This window comes from Halichoerus grypus, chromosome 10, assembly GCF_964656455.1.
Source record: "Halichoerus grypus chromosome 10, mHalGry1.hap1.1, whole genome shotgun sequence".
NCBI classification, from domain to species: domain Eukaryota; kingdom Metazoa; phylum Chordata; class Mammalia; order Carnivora; family Phocidae; genus Halichoerus; species Halichoerus grypus.
The window spans coordinates 109,450,103-109,474,708 of record NC_135721.1 but is presented as its reverse complement, the minus strand read 5'-3'; the positions used below and the strand labels follow the sequence as shown (position 1 = coordinate 109,474,708).

General features: G+C 42.7%; 1 protein-coding gene and 1 long non-coding RNA gene across 5 annotated transcripts in view; one reads left to right on the top strand and one right to left on the bottom strand.

Moving 5' to 3' along the window:
• Positions 1 to 590: 590 nt before the first annotated feature.
• On the bottom strand, positions 591 to 13,672 carry LOC144379263 (uncharacterized). 3 transcript variants are annotated; one of them, XR_013441966.1, is made up of 4 exons: positions 13,201 to 13,672; positions 12,380 to 12,638; positions 1,093 to 1,174; positions 591 to 1,005 (listed from the first exon to the last, which is right to left on the bottom strand). It is a non-coding gene; the product is annotated as an uncharacterized LOC144379263 (long non-coding RNA). The 3 variants fall into 3 exon arrangements; XR_013441967.1 differs by having other exon boundaries at positions 1,105 to 1,174; XR_013441965.1 differs by lacking the exon at positions 12,380 to 12,638.
• PANK2 (pantothenate kinase 2) overlaps positions 13,280 to 24,606 on the top strand; it is a 27,536-nt gene continuing 16,209 nt past the window's right edge. Inside the window, exon 1 of one of the 2 annotated variants that reach the window (XM_036093412.2) lies at positions 13,280 to 13,412. Coding sequence is in view for 1 of the 2 variants with exons in the window: in XM_078056988.1 (XP_077913114.1) it covers positions 13,938 to 14,208 (271 nt within the window). In the remaining variant the exon portion in view is untranslated. Of the gene's footprint in view, positions 13,413 to 13,833; positions 14,209 to 24,606 lie in introns of those variants that run through there. The other variant, XM_078056988.1, reaches the window with a different exon arrangement.

The window sequence follows — 24,606 nt, the reverse complement described above, 5'->3', positions numbered from 1 at the left end:
ATGAAATGGAGAACAGGGCAAAGCCAGAGACAGAGCCCCACACAGTGTCACTCAAGACCGTTGGCCAACAACCTCATCAGTTGACCTCACCATTACTCAATTAATCAGTATTCTATGCTCCCTATGGTCATCTAACAGTTAAGAATATATATAACACTAGGCACCTGGGTGGCTCAGTCAGTTGAGCATCCAACTCTTGATTTCAGCCCAGGTCATGATTTCAGGGCCGTGAGATCAAGCTCTGTGTCAGCTCTGTGCTTAGCGCAGAGTCTGCTTGTCCCTCTCCCTCTGCTCTCCGCCCCCACCCCCCGCCCCGTGCTCTCTTTCTCTCTCTCTAAAATAAATAAATAAATATATAAATTCTTTTTTTTTTTTTAAAGATTTTATTTATTTGACAGAGAGAGAGACACAGCAAGAGAGGGAACACAAGCAGGGGGAGTGGGAGAAAGAGAAACCGGCTTCCTGCGGAGCAGGGAGCCCAATGTGGGGCTCGACCCCAGGACCCTGGGATCATGACCTGAGCCGAAGGCAGATGCTTAACGACTGAGCCACCCAGGCGCCCCTAAATACATAAATTCTTTAAAAAAAAAAAAGAGTATAACACAATTCTAGTGGAGGTGTAATCTGCTAACGAATGTTGCATAAGAGAAATTATGCCAAAACTTAACAGCTTAAAACAACACATTTAGTATCTCATGGTTTCTGTGGGTTAGGATTTCAGGTAGGCTCGCTGGGTCCTTTGGCTCAGGGTCTCTCATGAGGCTGCCATCAAAGTGTTGGCTGGGGCAGCAGCCATCTCATGGCTCAACCTGGAGAGGAGGATTCACCTCCAAACTACTCTTGTGGTTGTTTCAGGATACAGTTCCTCTCTGAATTGTTGCTCTGAGAGCTTTACTTCCTGTTGGCTGGCCAGAGGTTGCCCTCCATTGCTTGCCACGTGGACCTCTCCATAAAGCAGCTCCCAACATAATAGCTTGCTTCATTAGAGCAAGCAGGAGAAAAGAGCTAGAGAGAGTGAGAGCAGAACAGAAGTTACAGTCTTTCATGTTAACCTTGGAAGTAATACCCATCACTTTTGTAAATTGTACTCGCAGGGCAATTTACCAGGACATGGGGACCATTGGGAGTATCACTGTAGAAGTTTTCTGCTCTAGAAGGGGAAGGTGGCTCCGACCTGCAACAGGACATATATATGAATTCTTTGTCCCAGCAATCCCATTTCTAGAAATCTAAGGCAAAGATACACTGGCAAAAATAAACAAAGATGTATGTACAAGGCTAATCATTATGGCACACTTTGTAAGTAGCAAAAGACTGGAGGGTAGCTCAGTGGGTTAAGCATCTGCCTTCGGCTCAGGTCATGATATCAGGGTCCTGGGATCAAGCCCCATGTTGGGCTCCCTGCTTATCGGGGAGCCTGCTTCTCCCTCTCCCCCCTGCTTGTGCTCTCTCTCTCTCTAATAAATAAATAAAATCTTTTAAAAAAAAGAAAGAAAAGGTGGAAAATGTATAATCTTTTATTTAAGAAAAAAACAAAGCTTTTAGTTAGGAGATGAGGCTTGGTATCCCATGTGACTCTACTGGGAGAGGACTTTAAAAGCTTGGGCGTGGTTTCCTCTGGACTTTGCCCCACATAGCTTTCCCTTTGCGGATTTTGGTTTTCATCCTTTCCCTGTAATAAATCTTAGCTATGAGTACTACTAAAACAAAAAGAATTCGGACTGGAATCTCTTGTCTATTTTCATGAAAGGGTAAACCAAAAACTAATCGCAAAAATGGTTACCTATAAAGAAAGGGCAGGAACAGAAAGGAGGGTTCAAGGACAGAAGCTAGACTTTTCTGGATGTACCTTCTTTTGTAGATTTGACTTTGGAACCATGTTACTGTTTTACATAATTATATAACAAAGTTAAATTTAAGATTTTTTATATCTCGGGGCACCTGGCTGGCTCAGTTGGAAGAGCATGCGACTCTTTTTTTTTTTTTTTTAAGATTTTATTTATTTATTTGACAGAGAGAGAGACAGCGAGAGCAGGAACACAGCAGGGGGAGTGGGAGAGGGAGAAGCAGGCTTCCCGTCGAGCAGGGAGCCCGATGTGGGACTCGATCCCAGGACCCTGGGATCATGACCTGAGCCGAAGGCAGACGCTTAATGACTGAGCCACCCAGGCGCCCAAGCATGCGACTCTTGATCTTGGGGTTGTGAGTTTGAGCCCCATGTTGGGTGGAAAGATTACTTAAATAAATAAAACTTAAAAAAGAGTTTTTATATCTCTAAAAATTGAAACAAAATGGGGCAAAAAGAACTCAATTGTGTATTGAATTGATGCCTGAATCACACAGAGAGGAATTATTTCAACTTTAAAGCACAATAATTTGATTTTTCATCTCTAGTGCAATATATCCTTAGGACAAAAAGAACTGCAAAGAAATCTTTTTTTTTTTTTAAGATTGATCAATGGAGTTTACGTTCTGCAAACTCCTGAAGACTTTTATTTTTTTTTTAAGATTTTATTTATGTATTTGACAGAGAGAGAGACATAGCGAGAGAGGGAACACAAGCAGGGGGAGTGGGAGAGGGAGAAGCAGGCTTTCCTGCTGAGCAGGGAGCCCAATGCGGGGCTCGATCCCAGGACCCTGGGATCATGACCTGAGCTGAAGGCAGACGCTTAACGACTGAGCCACCCAGGTGCCCCGGCAAAGAAATCTTAAACAGTATTTAGTGATCATCTTGTTGGTAGTAATATTGGTATTTTTATTCTGAAACTATTATCTCTAATGATAAAGCAAATAAGTAGTGAATGTTGTTAAGAACTTAGATTTTTAGGGCAAGATAAAAGAGAACTATAAAGCCAAAGGAATTAAGTAAAAACTCTACAACCTTAAAAATGAATGGAAAAATATTAGTATAAATGTATGATATATTTTTCTCTTTAAAAATATATTTTCTAGATCTATCTGCCAGAAGGGCCTAGAAACTGAACAACCCAATAGCAATATGCACTTCTGGTGTCCAAATTGTGGCCTCTAAACATTATTTCCTACTGATAGGAACAATTACTCCTGTAAAACAGGAAATTTACAGAGTTGAGGTTGGAACCTCTTGTCATACCAGAGAACAAGGAAGCTAAGACTATCAGAGTCATGCTTAAATGATTATAGAGTCAGTCTGAAGGACTTCCTTTGACCAAATGTGGCACAATTTGAACGTCAAAAAGAAGAGTGACTCCAATGGATTGAAATTCATCAAATATGTTTTAAAATGAATGAGTTCATAGTAATACTAAAAAGAAACTAATTCATGAGTCACATCTAGAAGATACTAGAAAACCAATTCATTCTGAAAACTGGTCAATAAAGAGAAAAAAATCAATCCTGCCTTAAAAACAAAAACAAAAACAAAACAGGGCTCCTGGCTGGCTCAGTCAGTAGAGTGTGCAACTCTCAATCTTCTTTTTTTTTAAAAAGATTTGTTTATTTATTTGAGAGAGAGAGAGAGAGTAGGGGCAGAAGGAGAGGGAGAGAAAGAATCTCAAGCAGGCTCTACACCCAGCCTGGAGCCCGAAGTGGGGCTTGATCTTACTACCCTGAGATCATGACCTGAGCCAAAAACCAAGAGTCGGGGGGCGCTCAACTGACTGAGCTACCCAGGCACTCCATGCAACTTTTTTTTTTTTTAAGATTTTATTTATTTATTTGACAGAGAGAGAGACAGCGAGAGCAGGAACACAAGCAGGGGGAGTGGGAGAGGGAGAAGCAGGCTTCCTGCTGAGCAGGGAGCCCAATGCGGGGCTCAATCCCAGGACCCTGGGACCACAACCTGAGCAGAAGGCAGACGCTTAATGACTGAGCCACCCAGGCGCCCCCCTCCCAAAGCAACTCTTGATCTTGAGGTTGTGGGTTTGAGCCCTACGTTGGGTGTAGAGATTACTTAAAAGTAAAATCTTAAAAAAAAAAAAAAAGAATCAGGGGTGCCTGGGTGGCACAGTTGGTTGAAAGTCTTAGTTTCAGCTCAGTCGTGGTCTTGGGGTTGTGGGATCGAGGCCTGAACTGGGCTCTGCACTCAGTGCGGAGTCTGCTTGGGACTCTCTCTACCTCTTCCCCTGCCCCGTCCCCCCACGTGCTCCCTCTGTAGAGAGAGAGAGTGAGAGAGAGAGAGAGAACACGAGCGGGGTGAGGGGCAGGAGGAGAAGCAGATTCCCCGCTGAGCAGGGAGCCTGACGTGGGGCTCAATCCCAGGACTCCAGAATCATGACCTGAGCCCAAGGCAGACGCCTAACTGACCTAGCCACCCAGGCACCCCACAATCTTGCCTTTTCTATACAAGTTGTACTTCAGGATACCAAAGAGCTGATGGGTGAAGGTTCTTTATAAAAGAATTCCAGTTAATTAAGTGCAGAAGAGATAAAAGAATTAGAATACCACAATTTTGCAGCTCCTAATAAAATAATGGGTGTATCACCATTAGGCAATGTCACTAATAGTTGCTGAATCCATTAGGTAAAAAGCTGATGTAGAACTTTATAATGGATGGACCAGTCTGATGATCCCTGAACCAAATGACCAATCTTAACATCTCAAAAAGAGATAATAATGCAAATAAGTAGTTAATGTTATGAACTAGGGTTTTCCTGTTCTGATGAGATGAATAAGAAGTAAATAGCACCACCTATGATGAATTATTTTAAATAAAGCAAACCTGAATCTAATCAAGACTTTAAATTACAAGGATGCAGTCATCAAAATCTGGAATGTGGAAATTCTTCAGAGCAAACAACCTGGTTTCTTCAATAAATAAATTGCAAGGAAAATAAATGGAGGGAAACATGTAGGCTAAAAAAGATTTAAGAGACGAAGCAATGAAATGCAATATGTTGACTTTGTTTGGAAAACAAATTCGACACAATTGTAAAAGCAAGATTGATGATCAGAGAAAGTTAAATAATGTGAGGTTCATAATACTTGAGGTTTTTTAAAAAAGGTTTTATTTATTTTTTTAGAGAGAGCGAACGAGCGCGGGGAAAGGGGAGCAGAGGAAAAGGGAGAGAGAGAATCTTAAGCTCCCTGTGATTCTCTCTCTCAGCATGGAGCATGGAGTCCAAACTCACGACCCTGAGAACAAGACCTGAGCTGAGATCAAGAGTCAGACAGTTAACCGACTGAGCCACCCCACCAGAAACAATTCTAACTGCTATTACATATATTATTTTATTTAACTTTTCCTCAAAGCATTTATCTTTCCATTAACATCAACAATATATATTTATTTTTTTTTTTCAGTTAAAATACTGTGGGAAGCAGCCTATAGTATCTAAAGATATTACAAATTCCTTTTGATGGCTGCATAGTGTTCCATTGTGTGGACCTGTCATTGTTTATTCAGCTGAGGTTTAGCAAGGTTAAGCAGCTTGCCCAAAATCACTCAGCTGGTGCTGGTAGGATTAGGACCAAGGTCTGGCTGACTCCAAAGCCTGTATCCTAAATTAGTGCTTCCCAGACTTTAATACATATATGAATCCCCTGGGACTTTTGCTAAAATTGCAGATAAAGTGGGTCTGAGATTCTGCGTTTCTTACAAACTACTACTTATGCCAAAGCAAGACCAGCCTAGAAAACTTGTTCTGAGCATTGACTGCACATTGGGATCACCTGGGAAATATTAAAAACTTAGTGATAGGGGCGCCTGGGTGGCTCAGTCGTTAAGCGTCTGCCTTCAGCTCGGGTCATGATCCCGGGGTCCTGGGATCGAGCCCCGCATCGGGCTCCCTGCTCCGCGGGAAGCCTGCTTCTCCCTCTCCCTCTTCCACTCCCCCTGCTTGTGTTCCCTCTCTCGCTGTCTCTCTCTCTGTCAAAAAATAAATAAAATCTTAAAAAAAATGTTTAAAAAAACCAAAAAACTTAGTGATAATGTACATTGGTGTTCTCTTTCGGCGAATTTGACCAGCAACAGGGATTCTTTAAGGACAGGACAATAAATTCTGCGATAGCCTCCATCTGCCAAAATAAGGGAGACAATTTTTCTCTTGTGCATTTGTCTCTTCAGCTGCCTGAAATCTGAGGATCCTTGAGAAATGGGCTTGCCCTCATGGTAGGAAAGTTATCATTCAGGATATTGGATCATGGGAGAGGACCGAATAAGTAGCCTTCAAAATGACGGCCTGGTTTCCATCATTATTGTTTTAAGACTCTGGTTCCGAGTAAGAGAAAACAATGTAAGCTAGATTAAGAAGAAAAGGAGTGAGACATAAGAAATATTTTAAAATATTTTAATGTTACAGGAAGGGACCCAAAGACAGGAAAGTAATCAGCCCAGGAAAGGATGGAAGTGGGCAGGACTGGGAGAACTGGAAAAGCACTCTTTTCTGTTTTGCTCTGTGCATCTGTTCATTCTTGGGTCTCTCTGCAAATCAGCTTTCTCTGTTCCTTTGCCTGCATTGAGGATGCGGCATCACACTTTGAGAAGTGAGTCCCTGTTCTAAGGTGGTGGGGTTATGCATGCAAACATGGCTGTTGGGGCCTAACCTACAGGTGGGTAGGGGGACTTCTGGGAGAAGAGGGAATGGTTGTGAGGTGGCAGGTATGAAACATTATCTACTGCAAAGACGGTAGTATTTTAAAGGATCCCAAAGTTGTTATTGCCACTGTAATCATTTGTTAACACGTTGTGTGTATCTCTGTGTGTATTACTCTGTGACAGGCACTGTGGGCGATATGAAGATGCAAACTTTTATTCTAATAGCTCTCATAATCTAGTTGAGATTATAAAACACGTACACCAAGAATGTTAAGGCAAGGAAGTATGTGATACATGTCATTAAGAGTGACATACTATAAAAGATTAGAAGGTTCATAGCTAACTGTGGTAATCTGTAAGGACTTTAAGGAGGAGGTATCTTTCGGGCTAAACCATGGAAGTTGGGTTGAATCTTGATTAAGCAGATATGTGCTGGGAAGGAATTTCATGTAGAGATAAGGATGAGGTTTACATCTGGGTAAGAGTCAAGTCTGTCTGGAGAACTGGGAGATACCTTTTGCTGGAACATACTATGCAAGAGTATGGGAAGTAATGAGGAAAAGTGGAAAGATGCTAAATGTGGGGCTCCTTGGATGTTAAGTGTTATGGATGTTTTTCTGTAGGCCAAGAAGCCATTGAAACCCTTTTCTTGCTTGCTTTCTCTTCCTTCCTTCCTTCCTTCCTTCCTTCCTTCCTTCCTTCCTTCCCTTTTTAAGTAGGCTCCATGCCCAGCATGGAGCCCAAGGTGGGGAACAAACTCGTGACCCTGAGATCAAGAGTCAGACGCTCAAGGGACCTAGCCACCCAGGCACCCCTCACCAAGACGTTTTAAACAGAGGAGAGATTATACCAGAATGGTGGTTTAGTAAGATTAATCTGGGAGCAGTGAGCTTGGAAAGTAAAACCAGAGGCAGAACAAACATTTAGGAGGCAAGTGAAATAAGGTGCTGAGAGGGCTTTTTGGGTCTAGTTTGATAGCCATTAGACACTTGTGACTATTGATCACTTTTTTTTTTAAGTTTATTAATTTATTTTTTTTTTATTTTTATTTATTTATTTTTTTTTAAAGATTTTATTTATTTATTTGAGAGAGAGAGAATGAGAGACAGAGAGCATGAGAGGGAGGAGGGTCAGAGGGAGAAGCAGATTCCCTGCCGAGCAGGGAGCCCGATGCGGGATTCGATCCCGGGACTCCAGGATCATGACCTGAGCCGAAGGCAGTTGCTTAACCAACTGAGCCACCCAGGCGCCCAAGTTTATTAATTTATTTTTAGTAATCTCTATACCCAATTTGGGGCTCAAGCTCACAACCCAGAGATCAAGAGTTGCGTGCTTTTCAGACTGAGCCAGTGAGGCGCCCCTATTGACCACTCTTAATGTTACTAGTGTCACATGTTGAAATAATAGTGTTTTGGATATATTGGGTTAAATATACTAATAAAATTAATTTCACTTTTTACTTTTAAAGATGTGGCTACTAGAAAATTTAAACTACCCATGTGGTTTGCATTATATTTCTATTGAACAGTGCTGGACTCAAGGAAAGTGCACATGAGAGGGAAGAATCATGTTGCCCAGAGGAACAGAAATGGCAGTGCCATTAAGAGAACTGAGGAAAGGGAAGCTGTTTAAGAGGAAAGAGGACAAACTTGTTTTCAGAAAGCAGATGCTTTTACAAAGATAGTTCCCCCTTATCTGCAAGGGATACGTTCCAAGATCCCCCAGTAGGTGCCGCAACCACAGATAATACCAAACCGTATATATACATGTTTTTCCTGTCAAGACACATCTATGATGAAGTTTAATTTATAATTTAGGCACAGTAAGAGATTAGCCACAATGACAAAATAGAACAATTATAATAGTCTATTGTAAGAAAAGTTATATCAATGTGGTCTCTTACTGGACTGTGCTCACCCTTCTTCTTGTGATGATGTGAGATAATAAGATACCGTGATGAGATGGAGTGAGGGGAACGACATAGGTGTTGTAATGAGCCATTGGCTACTAGTGACCTTCTGACAGTATTTTAGAAGAAGGATCATCTACTACAAGACAGTGGTTGACCACGGGTAACTGAAGCCTGGGAAAGTGAAGCTTCAGATAAGGGAGGGGGACGACTACTGTAGGTTTATTTGGGGACGAAGATAATAATAGCCATCAAGCTGGAGCACCTGGGTGGCTCAGTTGGTTAAGTGTCCAACTTTTGATTTTGGCTCAGGTCACGATCTCAGGGTTGTGAGATGGAGCCCCGCGTTGGGCTCCGCGCTGGGCGTAGAGCCTGCTTAAGATTATCTCTATCCCTCTGCCCCTCCCCCTCTCTAAAAATAAAAAAGCCATCAGGCTTTCAAAATGCAAAGGACTAGATCTTCATTGCCTTTAATATAACAGATGTGCAAGTGATTTTTATATCCAGAGATGAATTTCCCAAAGTGTGTCTAAGGAAAAAATTCCATGAAAAAAGGATTCCATGGTCAATTACATTTGGAAGATAGATATACATACCTCAGCCTCCTCTCGGAGATTCATATTGCCCTTCGGCATATTAAAAGCTGTAAGGGCGCCTGGGTGGCTCAGTTGGTTAAGCGACTGCCTTCGGCTCAGGTCATGATCCTGGAGTCCCTGGATCGAGTCCCGCATCGGGCTCCCTGCTCGGCAGGGAGTCTGCTTCTCCCTCTGACCCTCCCCCTCTCATGTGCTTGCTCTCTCTCATTCTCTCTCTCTCAAATAAAAAAAAAAAAAAAAAAAAAAAATCTTTAAAAAAAAAAAAAAAAAAGAGTAAAAAAAAATAAAAGCTGTAAGAAGATGCACTTAAGTTTACCTTATATTTCCCAAACTTATTTGAGCACAGCACTAAGCCATTAGTTGTTATCTGGTAATAGTATCCAAATCAGGGATATTTAGTTAAAGATAAGATGGACCAGGAACTTGAAGACAGAAAAATTTTCAACCCTTTCAATACTTGGAAAGGGATAGGATCTTCCATGTCTGGGAAACTCCGAGTTGCTCTAAACTCATTATATTTCATCTTGGATTTTCTGTCTCTATTCTCCTGGGACAAGTTGAGCCTTATGTCTGAAAGCAGGCAACACTTTCATATGGCCTGTGAGCGCTGGTGAGACCACCAGAATGCCACATGGTAACTATACTGTGTGTGTGTGTGTGAATGTGCACATGCACATATAACACACATCTTTGTACCTCTTTAGTAGTGGATTCTGGGCCAGGGGCCAGGCCTTGGAAGAATGTCTAGGGGCTTAATAATGTCACGGTTTTCATATCTTTGTCCTTTGGGAGAGATAATAGGCAAGGTTTCTCCTAATTCTCCACACCATTATATTCTGGAAAAAAGACCTTGTGCTTGAAAGGGGACTGATTCTATGCTTCTCATGTCCCTGGCATCAATACAGCCCAGTGAAAGGAGAAAGAAGTTGGTCTATAAACCTCTGTGGCTTGGTACTCTTGTGACATACTTTTAAGTTTTTACTCCCTAGTGATGCTCTACTTTAGCTGCTAGAAAACTCAGTAGAAACTCAGAGAAGGTCTGTCCCCTGGCTGTTAGAAAGTAGTTAAGTGATGAGGAAGTGAATCTTCTCACATCCTCTGGGGGCCAGAGGGCAGACTGTAGGCCCTAACATGGCCTCCAATGACTCTCTCCTTCCTGGTATTCACGTCCTTGGGTAATATCAACCCACTTTGAAGAAGGCTGATCTGTGTAATAATAGGAAATTGGATACTGCAATAGGATGTTGCAGAGATGATGGGAGTATGACTTTCCAGGCTAGATCTTAAAAGATATTGCGACTTCTGCATGTTTTTCCTTGAATCACTAGCTTTGGGAGAAGCCAGCTGTCATGTTGTGAGGACACTAAAGCCCAATGAAGAGGCCCACCCATGTTGTGGGAGCCGAGGCCTTCTGCCAAAACCTAGTACCAGCTTGCCAGTCATGTGAATAAGCCATCTTGGAAATGGATCCTCCAGCCCATATGCCCTCAAATGACTGCAACTTCATGAAAGACCCTGAGCCAGAACCACCCAGCTAAATCACTCCCAAATTCTTGACCCAAAGAAACTGAAATAATAAATATTTATTACTCAGCCACTAAGTTTTGGTGTTATTTCTGACCTAGCAAAAGGCAACTAATATGGTAGATGTGTATTCTGTGTGATGTTTGGTCACTGAAATGGCTCTAGATTTGCAAATTATTACTTTAGAATTTGATTAGTTCCTCCAAAACATTAGGCTTACCATGACCTCTGTGCTTCTTATTCTGGTGTGTATACCAGAAAACTGGTTTTTCCCTAAGGGTAAATAACTGAGAGAAGTGATAAAAAAAAACAACAACACTTAATGATACTCTCCCTGTAAAGTTATAATAACCAGAGAGAAAGGAAACCTCTTAATTGCTACTTTCATTTGACTTTTTGGAAAAACAAAAAACAAAAAACAAAAAACAAAAAACAAAAAACAAAAAACCTTACTCCAGGACAAATCTTCAATTTCTTTTTTTTAATTTATTTTTTATTTTTTATTTTTAAAGATTTTTATTTATTTATTTGACAGAGAGAGACACAGCGAGAGAGGGAACACAAGCAGGAGGAGTGGGAGAGGGAGAAGCAGGCTTCCCGCTGAGCAGGGAGCCCGATGCGGGGCTCGATCCCAGGACCCTGGGATCATGACCTGAGCCCAAGGCAGACGCCCAACGACTGAGCCACCCAGGCGCCCCCAATTTCTTTTTTTTTAAAATAAATGTTTTATTTAAGTAAAACACACATACAGAAAAGAGCACAAAACAAGTGAACTTTTTTTTTTTAAGATTTAATTTATTTATTTGACAGAGAGAGACACAGCGAGAGAGGGAACACAAGCAGGAGGAGTGGGAGAGGGAGAAGCAGGCTTCCCGCTGAGCAGGGAGCCCGATGCGGGGCTAGATCCCAGGACCCTGGGATCATGACCTGAGCCGAAGGCAGATGCTCAACGACTAAGCCACCCAGGCACCCCAAAACAAGTGAACATCTTGATGACATATTGTAAAGTGAACATACCCATGTAGCCACCACCCAGACCAGAGAAACTGAACACTCCCAGCCCTACAGAAGTCCATCTGTTGCCCTGTCATCCTGACTCTCTTCCCCTTCCCCCACAAAACACTATCATCCTGACTTCTAAAAACATTTATTAATGTTGACCTTCAGGGGTGCCTGGGTGGCTCAGTCGTTAAGCGTCTGCCTTTGGCTCAGGTCATGATCCCAGCGTCCTGGGATTGAGCCCTGCATCAGGCTCCCTGCTTAGCGGGAAGCCTGCTTCTCCCTCTCCCACTCCCCCTGCTTGTGTTCCCTCTCTCGCTGTGTCTCTCTTTGTCAAATAAATAAATAAAATCTTTAAAAAAAATGTTGACCTTCATATAAATCATACGGTATGTATTTTTTCATGTCTGGTTTCTTTTGCTCAGTTTATTTGCATTTTTCATTTAGGATTATAAACATCTTGCCTAATTGCCATTAGTGTATGCTTCATCTGTTATTTTTGGATAAACTTTAAAGATAGCCACAAACTGTCAGTAAGTTCACACAAGGGAGTGAAGACACATATACTTATTTAAGAGGACAAAAAGCCTTCTAGTAACTTATTGGAATTTTACTGAATCTGTGCCTTTTGGTTACTGTAAGGCAGAGAGTGGCTGAACTTCTCAGGAATCCAGGCTCTATCATTTTTTTAAGCTGTGAGCCTCTGGTTAAGTTGCCTCAACATCCCAGTGTTGCTGGGAAGATTAAATGACATGTAAAGGCACTCTGTACACTGTAAACAAACAAACAAACAAACTACACACGTATTTCAGGTGTTGTTTTGCTATTGGGGTTCACCTTGGCAGTCTTGGATGATGAGGATGATGATTTTTGATTTTTCCGGATGATCTAGCAGAACTCACAGACTTGAATGAAAGCTCCCTCAGGTCAAGGAGGACCAGACTGGTGGGGGGTAGAAAGAAAGATGGGCCACACTGGGTGCTGAGATTTAGAAGACTAGCTACAGGTGTTCTTGGTTCTTGTAGGATCCATCTGGGTGGCTTCTTGCAGGAGCTGGAATTTCCAGAATTTGGGTATAGGGTTTCCAGAGTTATTCCTACAGTGAGGGGAGCTAGGTTGGAGTGAGAATAATTTTGTTCAACAAGCAAGAGAGAAGCTCATCTTTCTTGTTCAGGAATAGCACTCATTACGGGAAAGGTGAAGAAAATGAGGGCTATCACCCAAGGGGCATTACAGTGTCCTGGGGGAGGCACTTACGAGTAATTAGCAAGCAACTTGGGGTTAAACTTGATGGAGTGAGGGAGTGCCTTGAGGGTACCGAAAAAGGCAGGATCATTTCAGGCTGGGGTAACCTTTGGAGAAGGGTGGTTGGAAGGGCCTTTGGTAGGTGTGAGTGGTCAGTATCTCAGGGCTGGAAGTGACTATGTTGTCTGCACCCCACCCCCCCACGCCCAAAGGGAAGAAGATTAACGCGCGCACACGCGCACGCACAGACCCTAACAACACAGGCTCCAAGGCAGCCACCAAATCCTTCTATGTCCCCCCAGTGCGCCGCACAGAAAAGGAGTCCAGACTGTCCTTCAAAAAGCCAACCCTACTCCCCGGCTCCCACACCCCCTCCTTCAGCACAGGAGGGTGGCGAAGGATTTATAACCCACCTCTTTCTTCCAGTTGCCATGGAGACCAGCCCCAGTCCTTTCATTCCTTCTGGTACCGGGAACATTTCTCCAACGCAGGCGGAATGGAGGGGGCTTAGCCCAAACACGCCCGTGGCAGTGCTGGGGGACTGAGTGGTGGTAAAAAATGCAGCGCGGAGGGGCTGGCGGCCTCGACGGCAGCGGCGGAACGAGGCCAAGGGACAAAGGCTAAGGTCAGCCGCGGTTCAAGCCCTTCTCTTTGCCAAAGACTGGCGGTCAGACGCTGGGGGGGGGCACAGTGCTGGGCTGGAGGAGCGTGCGGGCCGGGAAAGGCCGGACGCAGTAGTGTGGCGGGACGCTGGGCCTGGGGAGAGGACCTGTCCACCTGTGCGGACGGGTGCTCGGGCCCCTCCACCCACACGTCCATTGGGCGGTGCCGCCATCACTCTCCCCCCAGCAACACCGCCTTCTCCGCGGCTAAGCCCGGATCCCCTCCCCCGCCACTCTCCGCCCCGCTCCGTCCTGGGAGCCTTTCATTGGACGGAGGCGCGGTCGATCCGCCTCGAGTGAGAGAGACGATTGGACGCGAGGCCTTCGGGCCGCCCCCAGCCTATTTGGATTGGCTTGCTGCGCATTGGCGCAACGGAAGAGGCGGCCGGCGGAGGGTGCGCCTCTGCTTGGGCTGGACTGCCGCGGAGGAGGCGACAAGGGGTCCGGCGCTGGGGGGCTGGCTCGGGCGGCAGCGGTGGCTGCTGCGGATGGGAGCGGGCCGGCTCGGCGTGCCCATGGAACGCCACGGCAGAGCGTCCGACGCCTCCGCCTCGTCGGCGGGGGAGCCGGCGCCCGAAGGGCCTGATGGGCGGCGGCGGGAGCTGCTGCGGTGCCGGGCGAGCAGCGCGTCGGAGCCCCCCGTCGGGGCCTCGGCTTCGGCTTCGGCTGAGGGCGTCAGACGAAGCCGGCCCGGCTCCTACAGCGGCGCCCCCTCGGCCTCCCGCCAGCGCGTCGAAAGCCTTAGGAAGAAGCGGCAGCGTAAGTGCCCGGCGGGTTGTCCTCGCGGCTCGCCCTGCCCCCATCCGGCCCGGCCGCCGTTTTTCCCGCGCGCCCGCGCGGGGACAGTGCCCCCGCACGGTGGTCCCAGGTTGGTGCATGGGCTGACAGCCGACTGGAGGCCTCGGGTCCAAGCTCGGGGGATCGGGGTTCGGCCCCCGCGTAGCCCTCGCGCGCAGTGGTCCGCGCTTTCCGGTTGTGGGAGTGGAGGGTCTTTACCCAGAACCCTTTCTCCCTCTTTTCAGCTCCTTGGGTATTCTTTGCCCACGAGTCAGGTGATTTTATCCTCGAGGGGGCTTCTTTTGACTCTTTCCCACCGCCTCCCCTCCCCCTAAATCCTTTGAATCACCAGTGTGTGTCTTCCGTGGGTTTCCAGAGAGCTGTCCAAGACGTTAAATCCCTTTAATTTGGAGATTTCGGGCTTCCTGGAAAATGGTTGACTGGCCCTTGAGTTGCTGCAGGCCTAAAACTGGATTCTGCCTTTCTTCCCGTGAGAATTCGGGTCATCTCTCACCGAGATATTTCCTCTGTTTTCTTTGCATCTGTTTGCTGATAGATTGAGGACTAGCATTTTGGGCATGGAGGCTTTTTCTTTTGAGGGAATCTCGCCTTAGCAGTTGCACATGCTCTTTTCGGAGAATCGGTTTCTCCATTTTATTATCAGCTTTCTTTTTCTGCGTTGTGACCTAGTACAGATTATTTCCCCCCTTTACAGGTCTTCAGTTCAGGTCCTCTGTCTGGCAGCCATTGCTACTGTTGAAAGTATCCAGTGTCTTAATACTCTAATATGAGCTTTATCATATAGTGACATTTTACATACGGTTAGATATTTTTTTCCTTGTCGTTGCCAGATTTCTCTTGCAGGAAGTCAGCTTGTTCTAAATGCAGATTATGAGAATAAGGGAAAGTGGCAGGATGAGTGTGAGGTCTTTATTGGATAGTCTTGTACCTTAGCCCACCCACCTGGTTGCTTTACCTCTATTTTCTGTGATTTGGATGATTAAATGTTAATGTAGCCCTCTTTCCACTATGAAAAGTTTGGGAGTCTCAGTTATTTTGTCTTTTTCTATCTTCTTGAAAGAAATTTGAAAAACAGATTAACTGCTCTCAACCTATACCATTTCTAGAGCCAGTTACCTGGTTTATGTTTTATCTGAGAAGCATCTAATTTTTAAGCAGTGCACAATATTCGTTCCTTAATGGTTTTGTACTACATTGTTAGAGATGGATGTAAATTCCAAGGATTCAGCAAATAAGAACCCCAGCCATGTAGCCAACCGTTTTTGGCCATTGGCCATAAGGATTCTAAATAAGTATTGTATTTTGGGTGTTTGCAGGGGTCAGGCACTCTTCTTAAAATTTTTAGACATTCTTCTGAGAGCTTTAATAACTTATTAGTACTCTTAACTTTGAGGTAGGTGGTAGTATTCTGTTTTACAGGTGAGAAAACTGGGGCATATTTGCCTTGTGTAAAATGGCTTGGGAGTGGTGGAATAGAAATGTAAATTCAGGAAGTCCAGCTTCATACATTCTCTTAACCACTGTGCTTTATTGAATTGTTTATATTCGGTTAGCTTGTCTTCATTGCTCTAAGTCCAAGCATAATTTCCATCTTTGTGTTTAAGGCTTAATTGAGGTGAAAATTTCTAGCTAATGTGGAAGTACTTACAAATTTTGAGCATAAAAATGACCTTGGGAATTAAAAATGCAGATTCCTGGGGTCAACTCTTTATTTTTTTGAATCAGAATCTGGAGAGGGTTGCATTTTAAAACTGCTTATATCATTTAGGTACAGGTGGCTCAGAGACACAGCTCTGGAAAACTCTGGTTTAAACTGTAATGGGGGGTAGGGGTGGTATGTAAGGTGGTTTGGAGATGTCTTTTAAGGACCGAAGACATTCATGTCGTAGGGCTTATTTTTTGTTTTTATGTTTGATGCTTGTCATGGTCCCCTTTACTGCTTTCTCTGATAAATCATGAAAAGCCATCTCAGGTAATGAGACCTGCCAAAGAAACAAGGTATTGTTCTTTCTTCCATTTGTTTTTTCTTTTACTATCCAGGGGTGCAACGTTTCGATGGAGAGGCAGCCTGTTGATTGCTGAACCCTTCAAGAATGGCTTTAACTTTGAGAGAATTCAATGAAGACTAAATCTCTGTATTTATCTATATTGGGGAGGTTGGGTTTAGGGTGGTGCCACCTTTCTTTTGAGGTTAGCAAGCCTCATTCTGATGTCCTTATACTACTTGTCTAAAGGGAGGAGACTAGTCATCATTTGAAACAAGAAGGAGCTACTCAGTTTATTTTAGGAATTCTTGTGGCCCTGATTATAGTCCTGTTCTGCTACACATGTTCCCTAGAGCAGTGTGATTCTCAAGCCTGTTCTCATCTCAGACTTACACAGGCATTAGGGATGAGGCTGGGCATGTCTGTGTTTAAGGAAGTTCTTCAGAAGTTTTAAATTAGGTGGAGTATGTCTCACAGGACTGAGAGAAATACCAAGTAAAGATTGATTTATTTTTTAAAAAATATTTTATTTATTTATTTGACAGAGAGACAAAGCGAGAGAGGGAACACAAGCAGGGGGAGTGGGAGAGGGAGAAGCAGGCTTCCCGCGGAGCAGGGAGCCCGATGCCGGGCTCGATCCCAGGAGCCTGGGGTCATGACCTGAGCCGAAGGCAGATGCTTAACGACTGAGCCACCCAGGCGCCCCTAAAGATTGATTTAAATTGATGGAAACAAAGATGCTAATGATGGTTATATAGTGCTTGCTTCTTTGTGTTGGACATTGTGCCACATATTTTATAAACATATCACTTAAGTCTCACAACTATCCTGTGTGGTAGGTTTTTTTTTTTTTCTTTTTAAATCCCCAGTTTCCAGATGGGGAAACAATGTCAGTGAAATTTGTCCTTTGTCCAAGGGTGTATAGTGAGTTAATAATGGAGCTGTCTTTTGATTCTAAATGTCTGACTTCAGACTCAGTGTTCTTGACTTTCCCCATTTTTGAGGGGGAATGTATGTGCAGTGTAACCCAGAGCAGTGGTTCTCACATGGAATCACTCAGAAGCTTAAAAAAACCCTTCAGGTCAGCAGAAGGGTCTAAGAAATGCATATGTTTAATTTTTAAAATTTCATTGAGGCATAGTTACATACAGCAAAATACACAGTTTTGACAGATGTATACAGGCATGTAATAAGAGAACATGTATTTTAATCAAGGGTCCCAGATGTACAGCAGATGTGTAGGAGGTGTGGGAACCTGGGATGACAGTGCCCTATGGGTGGGGATAGGAGCTGGATCTTTGAAGGTGACTCTCAAGCATGGTGTAACACACCAGGGAAGTCCTTGGGACATGCTGCTTTTGGACTCATACCAGTCATGGAGTATCCTTAAACCGCCATTGATCTAGAAAATAAAGCTTTTGTTTATAGCTTGACAATACTAGCCTGGCAAATGGATTGCTTTTCCTTGGCTTTTGGGGAGCATCAGTATTGGCAGGATGGAATTGGTGCTGGGGCCCTGGGAGACTGTCCTTCATTATGTGCAGTGTTTCATCTTCAGCTGGGGAATTAGGGAAGGCTGCCTGTTAGGAGCTCAGGAAAAAAGATTTCTGTTGCTTTGTAGCCTACTTTTGAGAGAATGGGAGAGGATGCCTTTTAACCTCTTTATCAACTTTAAATCTAAATGAAATCAAAGTAAATATGGCCCTTCGTTTTGGTTGTATAACAAATGTGAAGCATTAAGCAGGGCCTAAAAATAGTCCAATTATGTAGCTGTGTAAAATGGTACAGTATGTTATTTTAGGGGCTATATATGTGAATCATGCATTTAGGTAATATGATTGTTCACTGTTGGCATCCCTGCCCTCTTTTTATCTAGGGGGTACCCTAAGCAAGAATTGATGTATGCTATTAAAAATCTTTTGCTTAAACACATGTTAAAAGGAGAGAGAAGGAATACAATAGACTTGTAGGCTGTTAAGAGAGGACCTTTATCAGGCAGAAAAGAATAGTTATTTTGAATGGTCATTTAAAAGACCAGTGATGTGCATTGGGCTTAAATTTATAACCTAGTGAGCATTTTTCAAGTTCATATCTTTGGGGTATCTTTAACTTCAGGCACTGTTCTTTCTCAGTTTATTGTGTTGTTTCTCAGTTTATGTCAGCAAGATTGACTAGCATGTGAAAACCCCTTTTCTAAATAATGGCTTAAAGTTTGCTTTCTAAAAGTGGGAGCCATCTTTAGTTTTTAGTAGTTTACTAGGTTTCATGTGTTTATATTTCCTGAATATAGAATTTATTATTGAGTCTGCTGGTTTGATAATACATGATATTTTATAGGAATTAGGGAAGGCTGCCTGTTAGGCAGCCTTTAACTTAGTCCCCAAGTTAAAACTATTAAAGTACCTCTTTTAAGGTGAGGCCGAGGATTGCTGCGTAGACCAGCCTAGAGGTTTGGGTTTGCAATTCTTAACCAGATGTGGTCTGGTAAAGACATAGTTCGTAATGTTGGAAAATTGAGCACACTTTCATAAACCATTTATTTCCTATTGGAAAGCATTTCAATTGTTGAGACTCATTATGAGACAGACATGGTGCTGCAGATGGTTTTACATAAATAACCTGTGAGGGAGAGTTTAAGTTCTTTCTAGAAATGTGTCCTAAGTCAAGTATGAATTGTCTAGACTGAGTACCTTGAGGCCTTAATATCAGGAAATAGGCTAAGGGTTGTAAACCGACTAAAATATTTGTGAAGATTAGTGGAATGAATCACAAATTAGGAGTGATAAATAGCTGTTCTGTTGGTGAGCTACGAAGACTGATGGTATAGCAAAAGTTCGTTTTTCCATGACTTTTCCAAGCAGCACAGTGTTTTGAACAAGGATTGAAAGCTTATTCCAGTATTCATTATATTATGGTATCTGGGGCAGTCTTGCAGTCAGTGATAGGAATCTAAACCCCTTTGAACAGGCTGAATGTTTAGAAATAACAGAATTCTATGGCCCGACACAATTCTCTCAGCCATTATCAGAGAATATGTGTCTAATGGACCTCCCATGCTTCTCAGTGTTTCTCAGTTCTTGGATATGTAAATGATTTGATGAGTAGTACACAGAAAAATCCTGAAGCCGTTAAAGGCTGTAATAAGCATATGAACTGAGCTTTGCTTAAGACTCCTTATTTTTCTTTATATATTGTTGATCTTCCTGATTATTTTTTATTTTTATTCATGTGAGACAGAGAGAGAGAGCATGAGCAGGGGAGAGAGGGAGAGGGAGAGGGAGAAGCACAGCACTCTACCAACAAACATATCACATCAATAGTACTGGAATCTGAAGATGTGGACATATCCCTGCTGAGCAGGGAGCCCGAAGCAGGGCTCAATCCCAGGACCCGAGATCATGACCCGAGCCGAAGGACGTCCAACCATCTGAGCCACCCAGGTGTCCCCTTCCTGATTATTTAAAGTATGATTTTTATTAAACTGCTTTTTAATTTTCATGTTAACTCAAGAATATGTGTTCTGTGCTCTTAGGTTTGTATAGATACTTGTGGAAAGAGGCTTGTTGAAGGTTTTAGGAAGTCTGGATTTGAGTCCCACCTCTGCCTTTTCTTAACTGGGCCCTTGGGCCCTTTTGCATTTATGTTTTCTTCTCCTTATTGTTGTTTTGTTTTTTTGAGGGGGTGGGTGAGGGGAGGCAGAGGGAGAGAGAATCTTAAGCAGGCTCCACACCCTGTGCAGAGCTGGACGTGGGGCTCAGTCCCAGGACTCTGAGATCATGACCTGAGCCGAAATCAAGAGTTGGTCGCTTCACTGACTGAGCCACCCAGGCACTCCTACACTTCCATTTCTTAATCAGAAGTGGGATGATTATAGTAGTTGCCTTATATGGTTATTGCAAGCATTAAATAAGCTTATATAGTCAAGTGCCTAATATAGTGCTTGGCTGTTAATAGATGATCATTTAAAATATAATAGCCATATATTAATGTTTCGGTTTTTTAATCTAAGGAAATGGGAGTAAAGCTTAATTTAAAGCTTAATTTAAGGACCAGTCTTCTGTTGGTCTTAGATATGTCCACATCTTCAGATTCCAGTACTATTGATGTGATATGTTTGTTGGTAGAGTGCTGTGTGTCTGCTAACTCGAGGTTGGTGGCGGTGGTTAAAAGAATGGTGCTGCAGGTAAGAAAGTAGGAATCAAATCTCCTTGCTTCCATCATATCCAGTGCTGTTGCGTTGTTGTGTGCTTGAGTGAAGAAACTTTTCCTGTAGATGCCAGGGACAGACTTTTCATGACTTGTGCCAGGTTGGGTTAGGCCTGCCACTGACAATGGAACTTTTGTAGGTGTAAAAAAAAGTTCAGGACTATCCCTGGGACCCAGGTGGAATGGCTGCTCTTCTCTTTAGAATTGCATTGACACTGTTAGATTAACTTGGGTGCCTCTGTGTAGTGAACATTTTAAACATTAAAATTGTATATTGTCTATTTGTACAAAATTGTATTGCACAGTCTCTGGTTATATGCTTAAAGATTTACTTATTTGAGAGAAAGAGGCTCGAGTGAGCGCTGTGACGTAGGGGGCTGGAGGGGGCAGGGGCAGAGGGAGAGGGGAAGAGACAGGGAGAGAAACAGACTCCCCGCTGAGTGGGGAACCTGACAGGGGGCTCAGTCTCATGACGCTGAAATCAAGAGTGTCTTAACTGACTGAGCCACCCAGGTGCCCTATGGCTATATACTCCTTTATCTTTGTTCTTTTCTTTTTTCTTTTCTTTTCTTTTTTCTTCTCTTCCCTCCCCTCCCTTCCTCTCCCCTCCCCTCATAAGGAAAAGTTGCATCTTCTTTTTCTTGGATATACTTAACAGAGATTTGTCTGTTTTAATGACTTTTTCAGAGCTTGATTTTATTCATCAGCTCTACTGTGGCTTTGCTCATGATGATGATGATGATTTTCTAATTTCATTTACATCTTGCTTTTATTTTTAATAATGCCCTTCTGCTTGGGGCGCTTGAGTGGTGCAGTTGGTTGAGTGTCTGACTCCTGCTTTCAGCTCGGATCGTGATCTCAGGGTCATGAGATCAAGCCCTGTGTCTGGCTCTGTGCTCAGCATGGAGTCTGCTTGAGATTCTCTCTCCCTTTCCCTTTGCCCCTCCCACTCATGTGCACGCGCTCTCGCTCTCTCAAATAAATGAATAACTCCTTAAAAAATAATTCCCTTCTGCTTATTTTGGGTCTGTTTTATTCTTTTTCTAGTATTTCACTCTATGTGAGATTCCCTTTTATTTAGGTTTCTTCCTTTTTTAATCCATTTGATAAACATTTAAGCCTAGAAGTTTACCTTTGGATACCACCTTGGGTATATTCTATTGATTTTGATACATACTGTTCTTATTGTCATTCATTTAAAAATTTTGTTTTGATTTCCTCTTTAATTTCAGAGTTAAAAGAAGTGGGTTTAGAAGTTCCCAGGTGGAGAGATTTACTTTGTGTTTGTTGGATTAATTTATAATGTTGAAGTATTGTGTAAAGTGAATGTTCTTTGGAAGCTGAGGTCCTTTAAGCTTGTGCAGTTAATTTTTTGTATGGTTTATGGGTATTTGAAAGGAAAGTATATTTGTTTTTTTGATACAAAGTTATTTATGTTTCATAGATCCACCTTATTGATAGTCAAATCCTCCGTATACCTTTATTTTGTGTGTGTGTGTGTGTGTGTGTGTGTGTACAAATTTCTGTGTCATTCTCAAGTTATTGTGTAGATTTATCAATTTCTCTTTGTTAATATTTTTGAAGCATTTGTTAGGATCCTGTCAATTCTATTTCTTTTATGTGCATATTTCTTTTTGTTCTCTTTTAATGCTTTTTGTTTGCTTGAATTCTACTTAGTGTGCTTGTATTGTATTTACTTTCTTTTAACATTTGCTTAATACAGTGGAGTAGCATTGTTCAGGCATTCATTTTGCTTACCCAAATTCAGGTAAGTCAATAAATGGTGCCAGTGATTCTACCAACAAATTGGTCAGTGAATATATAATTGCAAGTGAGTATAGGATGGGAGTTGTGAATCCTATTTCCTTGGTAGATTGCTGTTTGGAGGGGCACATCTCATGTGAGCGTTAAATGCAGTGCTGGTCTTGAAACATAAGGTTTGACTTTAACTATACCATGGTTCCTAAATGTAAGTCACCTGGTATATCAGTCTCCAGTGAGGTGCTTAAGATTTTGGTATGAGCACTTTTGACTGAATGCTGTTTTCATCTTAAAGCATGGTGGGACTCTGTTGTGGGTGTTTTGCCATTTATTTACCATCAGTCTACTTGTTATCTTAAATGTATCTTTTTATATAAGCATATAATTGAATTTTCTCTTTAGAAGGGAAATGTGACCAATTTGTGATTACTGATATGTTTGTGTTCATTTTTTTTAAGATTTTATTTATTTGAGAGAGAGCATGGGGGGTGCGGCAGAGGGAGAAGCAGACTCCCTGCTGAGCTGGGAGGATGCTGAGCTGGGAGCCCAATGCGGGGCCCAATCCCAGGACCCAGAGATCATGACCTGAGCCAAAGGCAGACGCTTAACCGGCCCCATTCCTATCATTTTTTTTCTTTTGTACTTGCCATATATATATATATATTTTTTGTTTGTTTGTTTGTTTTTGAACTGATTTTTTTTTTTTTCCATAGTTGTTTGAAGGTCATATGTTCATTTTTTTTCTTCTGGAGTTACCTGTGAATTTTGATGAGTTTAAACTGTCACTTTATTCTTCTTATTTAGAATTAAACAGAATCTGTATCTTCTTTCCCCCAGCAAGACAGAACTGCAGTTTGCTTCACTTCCCTCTCCTTTCTCTTCCCTCAGCTTCCTGTGTTGAAATCATGTATTTTAGTTCCAGATTGCTGAATTTTTGAAAGTCACATGTATTGCTGCTTCCTTTGCTTATCATTGTTTCTTAACGCTCATACCTTCTTGGACGCTTTTTAAATTATTTTGGAATGCATTTACTGATTATTTCAGAGAAGGTTTTTGAGTAGTAAACATTGAGTTCTTTCATGTGTGAAAATTTCTTTTGCATTCCTCCTTGAAAGCTGATTTGGCTGGATATGTTTCAAAATCATTTTCCTTATAACTTGGAAGCCAGTGCTCCATTGTCTTCTAGCATCTATGTCGCTGATGAAAAATCTAATTCCACCTTTGTGTGATTTATGTATCTTTGTAGGAATTCAGTTTTTTTCTTTGAAAGGTGTTTTTATGTTTAGTTAGCATATAGTACATCATTAGTTTTTGATGTAGTGTTCACCGATTCATTAGCTGTGTATAACACCCAGTGCTCATCACCACACGTGTCCTCCTTAATACCTATCACCCATTTACCCCATCCCCCCACCCCCCTCCCTTCTGTAACCCTCACTTTGGTTCCTGGGGTCCAGAGTCTCTCATGGTTTGTCTCCTTCTCTGATTTCTTCCCATTCAGTTTTCCCTCCCTTCCGCTGTGGTCCTCCGCACTATTCCTTGTGTTCCACATATGAGTGAAACCATCTGATAATTGTCTTTCTCTGCTTGACTTATTTCACTTAGCATAATCCCCTCCAGTTCCATCCATGCCCATGCAATCTTTGGAAGTCTTTAGGATTTCTTGACATTTATTAAAAAAATTTTCTTAAAAGATTTTACTGAATTTTTTTTTAAAGATTTTATTTATTTATTTGACAGAGAGAGAGAGCGAGCAAGAAATACAAGTAGGGGGAGTGTGAGAGGGAGAAGCAGGCTTCCCGCAGAGCAGGGAGCCCGACGCGGGGCTCGATCCCAAGACCCTGGGATCGTGACCCGAGCTGAAGGCAGATGCTTAACGACTGAGCCACCCAGGCGCCCCTTTACTGAATTGAGAGAGAGAGCAAGAGAACAAGAAGGGGAGGGGCAGAGGGAGAGGGATAAGTAGACTCCCTGCTGAGTGGGGAGCCTGACATGGGGCTTGATCATGACCTGAGCAGAAGGCAGCCACTTAGCCGACTCAGCCACCCAGGTGCCTTGGATTTCTTGACATTTCAATAGCATATGTCTAAGTCTGCCCTTTCTCCACTAATTGGTTTTGCTTAACACTTAGTGAACCTGATGATTTATGTCTTCCTCCCCTTTCTCCCCCAGGAAATTTCTGGGACTCAGAGAAGGTAGATATTGGACTTCCTAGTTGTGTATTTCTGTATGTATATATATATATATATATATCTCTCTACCTTTCCTTCATACTTGAGAGGCATTTTGGGAGAATTTCTTACTTTTGTTTTCCATTTATTTTTTCTGTGCCCATTTTGCTGTTAAATATATTGGTTGAGCTTTATTTTGGAAATAGATTTGTTCCTTTTTTTCTTTTATAAAACTT